This window comes from Thunnus albacares, chromosome 23 (genome assembly GCF_914725855.1).
Source record: "Thunnus albacares chromosome 23, fThuAlb1.1, whole genome shotgun sequence".
In the NCBI taxonomy this organism is placed as follows: Eukaryota; Metazoa; Chordata; class Actinopteri; order Scombriformes; family Scombridae; genus Thunnus; species Thunnus albacares.
This window is the reverse complement of record NC_058128.1, coordinates 9490375-9503777: the sequence shown is the minus strand read 5'-3', so window position 1 is coordinate 9503777 and position 13403 is coordinate 9490375. Positions and strand designations below refer to the sequence as shown.

At 39.7% G+C, this 13403-nt stretch overlaps 1 protein-coding gene and 1 long non-coding RNA gene across 9 annotated transcripts in view; one reads left to right on the top strand and one right to left on the bottom strand.

The window, feature by feature from the left end:
* Nucleotides 1-13403, bottom strand: part of anks1b (ankyrin repeat and sterile alpha motif domain containing 1B) — a 236357-nt gene that overhangs the window by 62966 nt on the left and 159988 nt on the right. For all 6 annotated transcript variants that reach the window (XM_044343243.1, XM_044343242.1, XM_044343244.1 and 3 more), the window contains 2 exons: nt 1110-1774; nt 161-283 (listed from right to left, as the gene is read on the bottom strand). In XM_044343243.1, the coding sequence (XP_044199178.1) occupies nt 161-283; nt 1110-1774 (788 nt within the window). The remainder of the gene's footprint in view (nt 1-160; nt 284-1109; nt 1775-13403) is intronic.
* LOC122975065 overlaps nt 1-13403 on the top strand; it is a 105576-nt gene that overhangs the window by 84128 nt on the left and 8045 nt on the right. The window contains exon 4 of one of the 3 annotated variants that reach the window (XR_006400559.1): nt 6283-7602. The exons of 1 other annotated variant lie outside the window; for it this stretch is intronic. This is a non-coding gene — a long non-coding RNA (uncharacterized LOC122975065). Of the gene's footprint in view, nt 1-2289; nt 2858-6282; nt 7603-13403 lie in introns of those variants that run through there. One more of the 3 variants, XR_006400560.1, reaches the window with a different exon arrangement.

Below are 13403 nucleotides of genomic sequence, written 5' to 3'. Positions count from 1 at the left end.
TGTCACAGTATACTGACTGAGTAACCTGACTGGTGAAAAGATGACACATTTACTTCTAGCTATCTGTAAAATTGGCCACTTTTCTCCTTCTTGAATATCTAGATTCATCCTAAATGTCTGGTAATAAGCTGTAAAAGGCAAGAAAAAAACATCCTCTTACCTCTTCCCACTCAGCAGTGAAGGAGGGCGTTCTCTCCAGTCTTCCCCCTGGACTGGCACCTTCTCCTGGGTTCGGACTTCCAGGCCCCTGGCCCCGAGATCCAGACCCCCAACTGTGCTCCTCCTGGACAAGATGAAAACCAACCATTTTGTTTTCAGGCATGAATAAATTACAGACAATTAGATACAAAGGTTGCAATGTTTCAACCTTAAAAATGCCAACAACTGAGTGCTAAAAACTGTTTAGAGAATAACCAAGTCCGTTCAGTGCTCATCAAAGTTTGATCCATAATGAAACATTTTTCATCAAACAGACTATGTACTTAGCTTTATGATTTATTTACTATATATTAAAGAAGTCTCATGAAATGTGCTGCACAGCGGGGAGCACTGTGGCCCAGATTAGTGAGTTATCTAATTGGTTGGACTGGTTTCTAAACTGGTTTCTGAAGTCACACTGCATGATACAGCAAGATGCAAACTACCTCCATGACTGCATAATTGATACAACTGAATATTTACAATATCTGATAAGATCTTGGCGCTGACATAAACTTTTATGAAAAGAGAAACTTTCAACAAAAGAGACTTTTTATGTTATCCTTTGGCTCTTACATAAACGTCTCAGAAGAGATGTCCATGTCAGAGAAAAAAGACTGCGTTAAAGTTTTAACTCCCCCTCGCTGGGCTTTATTTTATAAATCATGCTCTTGTCGATGCTTTGATTGCACACAGATTTAGTCTTTCTTTTACTTTTGACATTTATTTTATTTGATAGTTGAAAGTGCAAAGAGAGACACATGGGTAGAGAGAAGGGTATGACATGCAATAAAAGGTCTGCGGCTGGAATCGAACCACGCACATTACAGTTATGTGGTTAGAGGCGCCCTAGAATAAGTCATTTTTGTATAATTTGTACAATAAAATCTTAACAGAGAGAAACAACATACCTGTATGGGAGACACGGCTACTAGGTTAGAATCAGACTTGGACAGAGACTTGGACAGCTGCAGGTCCAACACACTGCGGGGCATAGACCTCATCCTCCCCAGGGTGCAAGCCCTCTCTTCGTAGCCAGCACCCAATGAACTGTCCTTGGTTGCACTTCCTGTCTGGATCCCCCGTAGCTCTGGTAGCTGTCCGTTTTGGCCAGAGGAGGAGTAGGAGGGTGGGCGGCCCAGTGTAGACCAGCCGCGTTGTGAATCCACCAGCTCGCGGTTCCGGGGTCGGGCCTGGTCCTGGTTGACCCTGGTGTGGAAGATAGTCCGGTACACCACCTGCGGCTTTTGGGCGTCGTTGGTGGTCCTCTGAGGCGACGACTCGCTCCCTGTCCTGGGGTAGACCTGAGTGGGTCCTCCTCCGATCACAATGCTGAACTCCGGGGTCTGCAGCAGGCTGCTCTGGACGTCCGGAGAGGCATATTTGCGAGGTTTGGGGCTGTAAAGATGGTAAGGCGTATCAGGGGTTTCACAAGCTGGGGACGACCCATGAAGGAGGCCTGCGAACTCCTCTGGGATGTGGCTCTTCCTGCGGTCGTCCAGCAGAGCGTTTGATGTGGAGGAAGAGCCGAGAGGAGGAGGAGGAGGAGGCGGGTCTCGCTGGTACGGCCCGTCGTCTGTGAAGAAGACAAACACACACAAAGAATGCATTTACTGATTAACATTAAATGATACAGATAAGCTATATGCACATGTGCTGGATTTGCATAAAACGGTTCTGTCACATCATACACACTAATGAATTTACTCTACCAAAGAAAAACAAGACAGATCAGAAATTTACACTCCCTGCACAAACAAAACACATAATTTTGGAGCAAAACGCTAAATAAACAACAGAACAGAGAGAGAGAGAGAGAGAGAGAAAGAGAGAGAGAGGCTAAAGAAAACAAATACAGCAAAACAACCAAAGCTGCAAATAAGAAGATAAGAGAGAGGCAATACATCTTCTGCTTCCCTGTAGAGAAGCTGTTTGTTTCTCCAAGGAGAAATAAAAGAAACTCCTGACTTGGATTTTAGACCTCTGCTCCTTCACTGTCTGGGTGTAAAAGTGTGTATGTGTGTGTCTGAACTTGTGCATGAATGCATGAACTCATCGGGACAGACTGTTTTTTTTTTTTTTGTTTTTTAGGGGGATGCTTTCAGAAGCCCACTCACTGTCTGTGTGCAGTCGGGTGAAAGAGAAGCCGGTGAAAGCTTCTTTTGATTCTCAGTAATAAAAGTGTGTAATTGTAGATGCATCTATGTGTGTGTGTGTGTGTGTGTGTGTGTGTGTGTGTGTGTGTGTGTGTGTGTGTGTGTGTGTGTCTCTGCTTGACTTCTCGTCTGTCAGTTTGTGTATGCTCATCTGCAAACACGTTACACCTGAGGTCATAAAAATTGTCTTGCATGTTAAAAAGATGTACTCATATTACACGATGCAAAATAGGAGAATTACTTTTATTATGCATTGCGCTCCACCAGAGCGGTTTCCACTTTCAAACCTGTAGTGATAAATCTTCTACAAGATTGTAGCAAACATTAAGTCCCAGTGACATTCAGGTTGTAGCTCCTCTCTCCTGTTTATTCATAGTTTCACAAATAAAACCTCTTACACTGTGTGAATAACACTAAATGCCAAATTTATGGAGTTTGGATGATTAGTAGAGGTAAAAATTATGCACTGAGAGACAGAAAGACAGTTATTAGGGGACCTGGACTTAGTGGTCGATACCATAATGACTTGTTGAAAAAAAAAAAACTGCTTCATTTTTGCTTATAATTTTCAGTATGCAATACTTTGCAGCAATTACTGCATGTATACGGCTGGTGATATTATATTTTTCTGACAACAAATCTTATTAGAAGACAAAAAACAACATTTATCATAGTATAAAGTGAGTATCAAGTATTATCTGGGTATTCAAAGCCTGATATATCTTATTCCTCCATATTCCTTCATCATCATGAGCACCAACACAATGTGTGTTAATTCACAGCTGAAAATAGTCACCAATAAATGCACTATTTACTCCTATTTGAACAACATTTCCTAAAAACTACAGTGTTCTGCTGTTTTAGGACATTACTGAACCTTTTTGTGAAACTATATATAAAATAAGCCATATAATACTATATATTTGTGACCCATTTTTTTAAGATTCAGTAGGAACCAGTATACTTGTTGCCACAGTCAGGGTGGGGAAGATTTCTCAACAAAGAGAAAATAGAATAACACCAGCCTTATCCTCTATGGGCAGATTGATTTAAGAAGTCTGCACAGCCTTATCTCATATTCATAATTTAACTGGCAGAAAAAAAAATGATGAGGCTTGATGTTTATTGTGATGACTACACACTGGAGCAAGTTCTACTAATTGATTTTCATACCGTATGGGAAATAAAGGGAAACTAATAAATGTGTGAAACAGAAGAGAAAATACATCCATACATTTCTAAAACACAATAATATGGTTAGAGCTGATGAAAAGTGCATTATTTACAGTTTATGGCCTTAAACCTGTTATCCAAGCATGATAATCTAGCAGTGGGTAAAAATACACAAATATCCCAAACACACACACACACACACACACCTGAGAGGTACAAGAGGCTACTCCAAATCTCATTCTGTTTTCCAGTCATTTGTTGATCATTTCATGTCCCCTTACATACTATAAATAGCTGAAACTAAAGTGTGTTTGTGTCGAGCCCCAGTCTCTCTCTCTCTCTCTCTCTCTCTCTCTCTCTCTTTCTGTGTTTCCTGTCACTGTGTGTTAAGATTGTGAACCAGGCCATGTAAACAATGTCACCACTAAGTATCTCACACACAAACAAACACACTCTCAAAAGTCTCACAATCACAAAGCCACTTGAACAAATAGAAACAAACACTCATATAAATGCACACTCTACAGTCGTAATCAAAACTGTCACTGCAAGTTAGAATCTATGGCCCCGACCATGGCTCTGAAATACCGGATTTTACCGGCTCCACAGTACAAAGTCTGTGTAATGTCCAGTTGAGTCCATGTCTGAATACAGAGTTCATTTGTGCTGTGTATTGATAAATCCACAGCGCTGTCCGTGGTGCTGAAGTAGCAGACGGATTTGTAAACCACCTCTGTAACAAAACATTTTAGGGGAGACATGACTACAGATATACTTTTTACTATTGATGTTTGGTGTAATCTGGGAGTGGAGCAGGTAATGTGTGTTACATAATTCCAGGTAAAGTTTATACCGTCAAAATGTTAATGCTTAATGTCCACATCCAGTAAAATATGTCTACACAAAATATGTATTTAGCCTAACAGCAGCTCAATTAAGTCAAAATCATAATGACAATTATAATATCAAGAATTAGGCTAGGCCTATATGATCCTGCAGTCCTAATATATAGTAGCCATACAGAAGTGGGTTCGGGATGCGGGTGTCTCTTACTCTCTTGTTTAGAGAAGCACAACAGCAGACAAGGGGAAAGAGAAAGTGCAGCAGCAGCATGACAGAGGTCAGGTCAGAAATTAACAGAGCTCGGAGCAAAAGTGCACTAGAGTGCTCATTAACTTTTTTCTTTTTTTTTTTTTGCTGTTCTCACAAATCTTTGTGCCGCAAATTGGGTGTTTGACAATATAATGTAAGAACTATATGTCAGAATTTAGTAAATGCCCCTAAAAATCAGTTCAAGGGGCAAAAAACTAGGCTACCCTCTGAAAAAAAAAAAGACACAGAAGCCCTCCTCCCCTCTCCCTCTCTCCTCCTACGTGTGTGAGGGCTTCCAAGGGGGGAAAGAGGTGGAAAGACGGGAGGAGGTCAGAGGCACACAGGAATGCAGGCACCATCGCCAGCTTCGTGAATTTGTGGCCAGAATGGCATCAAAAAGAAAAGGAGGACGGATTGACCTTAGCTTATTTTTCAAAAAGAAAAAGAAATTAGCTTGGATTTGATTCTTGTCCAGACAATTAAAAACACATGAAAACTGGCTCCTGTTACTCAGGTATAGATGTAAGCTAGCTAGCTAGCTAACTTTGCTACCTAGCAAGAGATGGTAATGATTTTGTTGACTTCTTGCAGCAAAGGGTTGTTGTTTTTTCACTGAAGTTTTCATTTACCCTTAACTAGCTCAGAGAAAACAAAGTTAAGGGATTACACAAATGACTTGCATGATGACATAACTTGCGAGAGAGTCTCCTAATTGGTTGTTGGTGTGGGGGTAGCAGGGTGCTCCAATGGGCCATTCACCCTTGTTAAAAATTAACAAACCACCAACTGGCCAGCGGTTCATGACTGTCCCCGGCACATCCAGCTACATCAACATATTCAACAATTACATGATGTGAACTGACGACGCACGCCGGGCAGTGTGGCGCAAAACAGACTGTTGTAAGAAAATGGAAGTCACTCAGCTGCTTTTTCTGAGAAAACCCTGCAAGAGTGACTAACTGGAATCATTAACATTGATTAAAACAAGAGATGCTTGAGCTCCTCTCACTATGGAGGAATAAAAGTGATGGAAAGTGGAATAATATTAACTTTGGTCCTCGAATGGAAAGTATTTATGGCAATTGTCATGTGAATGTCACATATTGCCGCCGTTATACTCTTTAAAATTACAAACAGACGTATTAACTGTCTTCAGGTAATGTGGCTTGAGAACATGACTCATCCTCAAGTGGTACATGGACTGAAACAGTCAATCTTTCCTACACAAGCTCAAGTTATGACTAATCCTCAACATTTTACGGGATAAATGGGACAAAGTGGCTTGAAAAAAAACCCATCATATTTGCATAGTTTGTCGACCTTTGTCCTCAGCTCTTAACTGCTGCTTTTGTCTGCATTATGAGTTATTACATAAATTACGCTGCAGTTATTTTCAAAAATATACATTTTACACATTATTGGTGAGAGTAATTACACAAGGAGATATTCTGGAGATATTTAAAACAATGTAGTAGTAGTAAGTGAGGCTAACACAAACAATTCATACTTTATGACTGCACCTTGAATGCACCATGAAGTCACAATGTTATATTTTTGTTAGACACAATCATTTCTTCCTGTACAGTATGACTCTCTTAGCCCTGTCGTGAATTTCTTTTGCAACCCTTAATCACGCTCCCTATGCTTCTACTCTTTTTTAAAGATGAGAACCGTTGGCAACAGGTGAGCCTGTCGGTCGCTATGGCAACAAAGAGCCCCAGCGCCAGCATCTCTCCCAGTTTCGGGCGGCTGAGTGTCTTTGGCCTTCAGGAGAGCGAAGGGGGGGGAAAGTGTACGGCTGATAAGCAAGGCAATCAAATCAGCAGGTGTGTGTGTGTGTGTGTGTGTGTGTGTGTGTGTGTGTGTGTGTGTGTCTAGACGGGAAAAAAAAGAGGAAAAAGCAGCATTAAAAGAAGCAGCGCGGAGATATCTGCGACAAGTGCGAGAGTGAAGAGGAGGAGGAAGAAGTTACATAAATGGAGGATTTTTAAAAATATATTTCAGGTAAAGAGAGAGAAGTAAAACCTTAAATCAGATGAGTTGATGAGAACAGTAATGTGCTGTCAGCTAAATTAAAGGATGGATAACACAGCAGAAACTCAGCTCAGGGAGAAAACTTCTCTTCTTCTTTCCCTGCAAACAATCAATAGTCTTCCTCTGTGTGTTGTTTTAACCTTCATTATTTATCCAATCTTGAGCCTACAGTCTGTTTGTGTGTGTGTGTGAGTGTTTCTTACCTGGGCATCCAAGGCAATATCAGCTCAAACTAAGCAACAATCACACCGTACTGTGTACTGTACACAGTTAACGCAGCGCCCTGCTATTGCTGAAATGCAGTAAATGTCTAAGAATCAGATGGCGAAGCAGCTTCTGCATCACTCTGCATACCTGCTTTTTTTATTGCGTAACTAGTATGCAAAAACACACATACGCACACGAGTTGCGACATGTAACAAGCTCAGCCCAGAAGCTGATTGGTATTTGGATAAGTTGTGTTCATCTCTTGACAAACAACCACAGCACAGCGATGTATGTGATTGTTTTACTCACACTTTATAGTTTAAGATCGATGGGTCTCATTATTATGAATGCCTCCCAATAAAGGCACCGACCATTCATTTTATTGATCGACTTAGTGATGCAAAGCTGTGTGAAGTCTTCCAAGTTGATAAACTGCAAGAGGCAAAAACCTTCAACTGTGTACATCCACCCACCTATCAGTGGAAGTGGAAGACAGGCAGCAGGGTTTGATGGGAGAGAAATAGATCTGAAACGGAGCTTTTATTCAGTGTACTTTAACACTAACTATACTTATAGAAAAATAATGAAGTGAAATTCATCACTGCTGATGTGTCCTGAAGGCCCAGCAGTCAAAGACACAGTATTGCACAGTGCAATGCACAAATAAAGAAAAATCGCAGGAAAAGCTCAGAATAAAAAAAGGTATTAGAAAAATATTTATTCATTTAAATCAAATATTAAGCTCCAACAAAATTGCTATTATAAAAAAATAATTAAATCAAGGAAAAACATATGTATTTCCCTCTGTGAAGGTGGCAGTGGGAATGCCAATGTGACAATGTGATTGACATCTTTCACCCCATTATTTCCTGTTATATAATGCACTAATTGTTGTATACTAAGAGAAAAAACGATATACTAGGAAAATGTGCATATTGTACATTATCCATATTATCAATATGCATTACAGAATAAAGACACAGCTTTTGCAAACCTTCGCCGCACCACTCTGTACAGTTGTGCTATGTCCTAATTCTATATCACATATATGGTATTGTAACCGTGTAGTACATATATACAAATTGTACAGTTTTTGCAGTTATTATACCACAAATCAACGTACTTCACTGTTTTGCACTAATGCAACAGAGCTTTTTCACAGTGCATATTTTTAAGGAAAAGCGCAGGTGTTGCTAATAATATTAACAATAACATGTTCCATTCAGGTATCCCAGTAAGCTACAGTATGCTAGTAAGCCAGCATGCACAACACGATGACCCTGGAAATTATGCACCTAAATGGAATGCAGGCATAATTAACATTAATTAACATTATTAGTTACACCTATATGCATTTCCTGCTATGACTTCTCCAAATATATGTCGTGTAAAGGGTCAATACTGTACATGTGTTGAGGGATATCAAGCTATTTAAACTGTGAACAGCTATGAAAAGCTAAATGTTTATCCAAAGAATTAACACTCACTGGCACTTGTGTTTGTCTGTTTTCTAAGATATTCCTGGAGCTGTCTCACCTCTACCTGGAATTTGCATTAATGTTTTGTAGCCGCTGCTCTTCTTTTTCCTCTTTGCATCGCATTACGAGATAATAGTCTATCAACAGCACAAAAATTAAACATTTTAAGTGTGTTTAGTCTGCTTAGAACTAGTACCTTATAGTGAGTTGAGACACAGCTTTGCTCTTTTAACAGCTCATACCGGAATAGAAATTAAATACTCTCTTTTTACACTCTTGCCTGTGATCATTTTACAGAGGTACGATTAAATTTCCTAGTGGTGAATAGTGTATTTCAGTTGTAAATGAAGCCTTTCATATCTAAATCCAGCAAAAGATAAAAATGGGTAGAAGGCAAAAAAGAAATAAAATGGAGACAGTTTTCGGAGGAAACCGTGGGGAGAAGCAGCTGCAACGAGAAAAATATATGCATGCTTGACAAGAGAAAGGGCATTTCCCCCCACACATGTCGCTGAATTGAAGGACAGGTGTTTAATTGCTCGTTAATAGATATTTGCTGCACCGCTGGTCAACACCACCGGTTTTCAGGACAGACAGAGAGAGAGAAAACAGAGGAAAGAGGTTGAGGATAGATGGAGGAGGGGTTTTGCAAAGGTGGATGGTGAGATACTGAGAGAGAGAGAGAGAGAGAGAGAGAGAGAGAGAGAGAGAGAGAGAGAGAGAGAGAGAGAGAGAGAGAGAGAGAGGGAGGGTGTGAGCAAGAGTGCAAGGGAGAAAAAAAAGCAAGGAGATAGAGAGGGTGAAGGAGGCTATCTGACTGAATGGAAAGTTTAAGTGGAAGGGCAAATGAGTTATGAAGATGCATACTGTAGCGAAACAGCAAAACTGCAAAGCAGAAGAAAGGTTGACGAATGGGAGCGAGGCTGAGGGAAAGTGAGGGGGCGGGCGGGAAGCGTAGAACGGTGAGTGACAGGCAGAGAAAGAGAGAGAGAGAGAGACTGAGAAGCAAATGAGAGGCTTTTGAAAGTGGCTAGAGAAATAAGGGAGTGACAGAATGAAGGATTGAATGACGGGGGAGAACAGGAGGAAGAGAAATGAAAGAGTGGAGATACAGAGCTGGAGGTTATATGTCAAAAAAGGAGGGAAAAGAAATGAGTAAGGCTTGATCTGTCATAGCAAAGCCACCCACCCAATCCACAACACTAATAAACTTCCATTTAAATATCTTTGATAGCCTGAAACATCATTAAACGCAACAAAACTGAACTCTGAAATAGACAAAAAAAAAAAAAAAAAAAATTCTTGTTGCATCTTTATTGTTACTGTCATTTCTGTGGCAAATGAAATAAACTATGTGTATGCAGACAGATGCACAAACACTATAAATACTACACACACTACCTGAGTGTGTGTGTGTGTGTGTGGTAGCAGGAGGGGCAGGGAGATGATCCAAACATCTGATAGCGATGTGTTCATCGCTCCGTCTCTTGTGGCGGCGCACTGACTGTTATTAAAAAGTACAGAGTAATATCTGAGCTGTCAGTCATCCCCAAGATTAAAGACTGAGCCCTATTTCCTAAGCGCCACAGGCCTGGATAAATCATTATCAGCTCGCTGAGCCTCGGGCACTGAGCTAATGCTAGGTAAGTGTGGGGCTATTCGAACAAATCCACATCAAGATGGTACTGCAGGACTCTGGTGGGCTCAGATTGACGGTGACAGGAGACGATTTGAAGTCTGGATTTTTGATTTGAGGGAGTGTTAATGAATTACATGTGAGAGATGAAGGAACGTCGCCTTCAAGTGCTGTTGGAAATGTCACAATCATTAGCTAAAGGCACAAAAGTACTCAGAACTAGAACTAAGAAAGAATTTCAATTATATCTAGGAGGTGATGTTAAACCCCATCAGTCCCAGTAAATGCCAGCCTTCCCTTCACAGTTTAAGTGTTTTCCAATCTGGGGTTCTAGACCCCACATGAGGTCATAAGATAAGTCTTAGAGGTCATGAGATGATTAAGAAGATAGTAAAGAACAACAAAATATATTTTATCAATACAGTTTGTTTATTTTTCTGTCATCTTGTCTTTATTCTTGTGAAATCCTTGATAGTTTTGCATCTTCAGTCCCAAAAAAATTGAAACAATTCAGAAAGGAAACCTGTGATGGGCTGCAAATATTTGGAACTACATCAGAGACCACTGGTTAAATGTATCTTGTGTCGATCAACATATCAACAGTCGTCTTCCTACAAGTAAAATAAGCTATTGAACTCGGTTGTAGCTCCTCCTTGCTTGTTATATGGTGATCTGAGCTACCTGTGCAAATGTTTTGATTGTGTCCTATAGAGGTTGTAAAGACTTGACTCAAGGTCTACTTACTAGCTTTTTCTGGAGTTTTCAACTGCATCTCACAGCCTACCTTAGAGGCTGGAGTTAGCTCAGTTGTCATGGAGATATCTTATGTGGTTTATATTATGTCTTCTATATACATATTTAATCTAATAGAAATTCTACACAATCCTATATACATGAAGAAATATAAACATTCTACATACTGTATTCATCTGAAATTTTAACACATTACATGTTTGTTCATTTTCAATAGTTTCTGAAAAAAAGATAATGTGCAATACATTTAATAAGAGATAATAAGAGACTCAGAGATAAATGGAAGTACAAAAACTGACTGACTGAAAGGGTTAGAGGGCACGGGAAATGACAGTCAGGTCAGCAGTTGTTGTAAATGTGATTGAATTTTTGCATTACATAACAAATAAAGTCATTATTTACTGTCTTATGTCTTTTGATCTAGAAAGCCATCACAGAGATATAAATATATATAATCCCTGAATCTGCATCTCTTTTTTTTACTGACTATGATTAAACTGATGAGGGATAATTTTTCCTATCGTCATCTCTTTTTTTTTCTATATGTGAGTCACTGTGCAGGCTGAAAGCTAGCCTCAGGTCTGTGACCAGAGCTGCATTACACTAACAGGTGTAAACAGGTCAGTATTAACTCTCTCCCGTGGGAGGCGAACAGAGAGAGAGAGAGAGAGGACTCCCTGTTGAGAGCATTGCTTCATGTCTGATGGATAGATTTGAGTATGCAGAGTATATTGCCACGGCAACTGGCTCGTCTCCCGCGGTAACCCATTTTTCGAAGTCTCCTGAAGTCGAGAGTGACGGCAGTCTATCACTAGCGTCACTGAAATTAGTTGTGTGATATGAGGTCAGCACCGATTAACTGTGTGTATCTGGTTGTATGTGTGGGAAATGTGTGTGTGTGTGTGTTTGTAGCAGCCGTAGTATTAGTAACAGCATGTACGGTGTTTCTTCAAGTGCAAAAAATTATGTATGGAGCATTTTTACTCTTTTTGCTTTGGTTTGTTTATAGACAACATTAATGAAATACAAAGCATTAGACTTTTTGAAAGAAAGTTTCCTGGACCAATTTCCGCATTGACCCTGATGTTTTTACAGCCCATTAACCAAGATGGAAACAAGCAAATTAGAAACAAAGGACTAAAAATATTGAGTCATAAAAGCAGACATCTATACAGATCGCACTGTAAAAGGTAGATGTTATTCAAGGTGCAACATTAGTGGATATAAAACAGTGCATTAAGAAATCCATATTTTACTTTACGTGATTTCATTCACATTTACCTCAAATTTAGTTGTTATATTATATTTAAGTTTGAGTGCAAACTCTAAATGATACATTATAACTATTTACTTCCACACTAAGCTCACCACTTTGTTCAGTTTCACCACTACCGATATGACCTGTGATGTTTTACCTGGTGCAGCATTCAGGTAAGACACCACTAACTAGTGATGAAAATCCAACAACAGTTTTATTGTTTTATTAAAAAGATTAGAAAAGTGAACTAGTTAAATTATACAACATGTGTTTATCCTTTACCTCGTTAATAATTCAGCCACCATCTATTGATCCCTTCTGTTATACTTGTATGGTCTTAACTAAGGTGAGGAAGGCTGTATCACACATTAATACCAGCATAAATAATAAAACATTTACAAGCATCTGAAAAATTTCCATTTTGGCAAAAAAGATTCTGCCGAAGACAACACCTACACAATTACAAGTTTCTGTTACAAGCAACCAAGTGGTGCCAGCGGCAATTCTGATCTCAAGTGAAAGCAGTATAAAGTTTTACTTGCTTTCACTCACTCTAATCCAAGCAAGTGTGCGACACAATACTCAGCGTGCACGATGGTGTTATATGAAATGTTACGGCGTTCAAGCCCGTCACAGACAATGTTCTCCTAGTGTAAATACTGAAAAAAAAAATCTTCTACCTCTTCTATCATTAGTATTTTGCATCCTTCTAACCATTTTTCCATGACACCAGCTAATAAGGAAGGACTCAGGCCTGCTCAGGGGAGATTATACATTGTAAATTTAAATTTAGCTCAAGTCATAGTGCAAATCTTCCTCTATGTTCAGGGACACTCCAATAGGATACATGACCGGTGTTGGGATCAAAATTGAGATCCTCTATTGAGAGTTAATGTCTACTTATGAGTGACAGTTAAACCTTTAACTGTCTACACTGCCACTCTATAATCATACAGCTAGTATATGGTTTCAGAATCAATGTGGGCCTGTTTATCAATATAACAACTTAGTTCTGCTGCCCAAGACAATCAAAGCCACAATCAGTGAGTATGACCCCTAGAGCCATATTTACTATATATAAATCTGTTAAAACAAACACTACTGTGCTGTATAAAGCTGCACTATTCTGTCCAATCAGGTCCTGTAGTCTCCTCATCACCGCTGCTGAATGTGATCAACAAAAGGATGTTCTGCTGTTGATCACCGAGTTCTGTTACTCTTCTGTTTTGTTGTTTTGAACCCAGTCAGAGCGTCTGTGTGAGCCTCTTATGTGTTCAGAACATCCAAACATGACTCACCATTACCTCCGGTCCTCTCATCCAAAACTAAACCACAAAAGGAGAGAAGGAGACTTCAACAAAAATACAAAGACGGTGAGAGAGAGAGATGGAAAGAAAGAGGAGGGCAGAAGAAGGAGG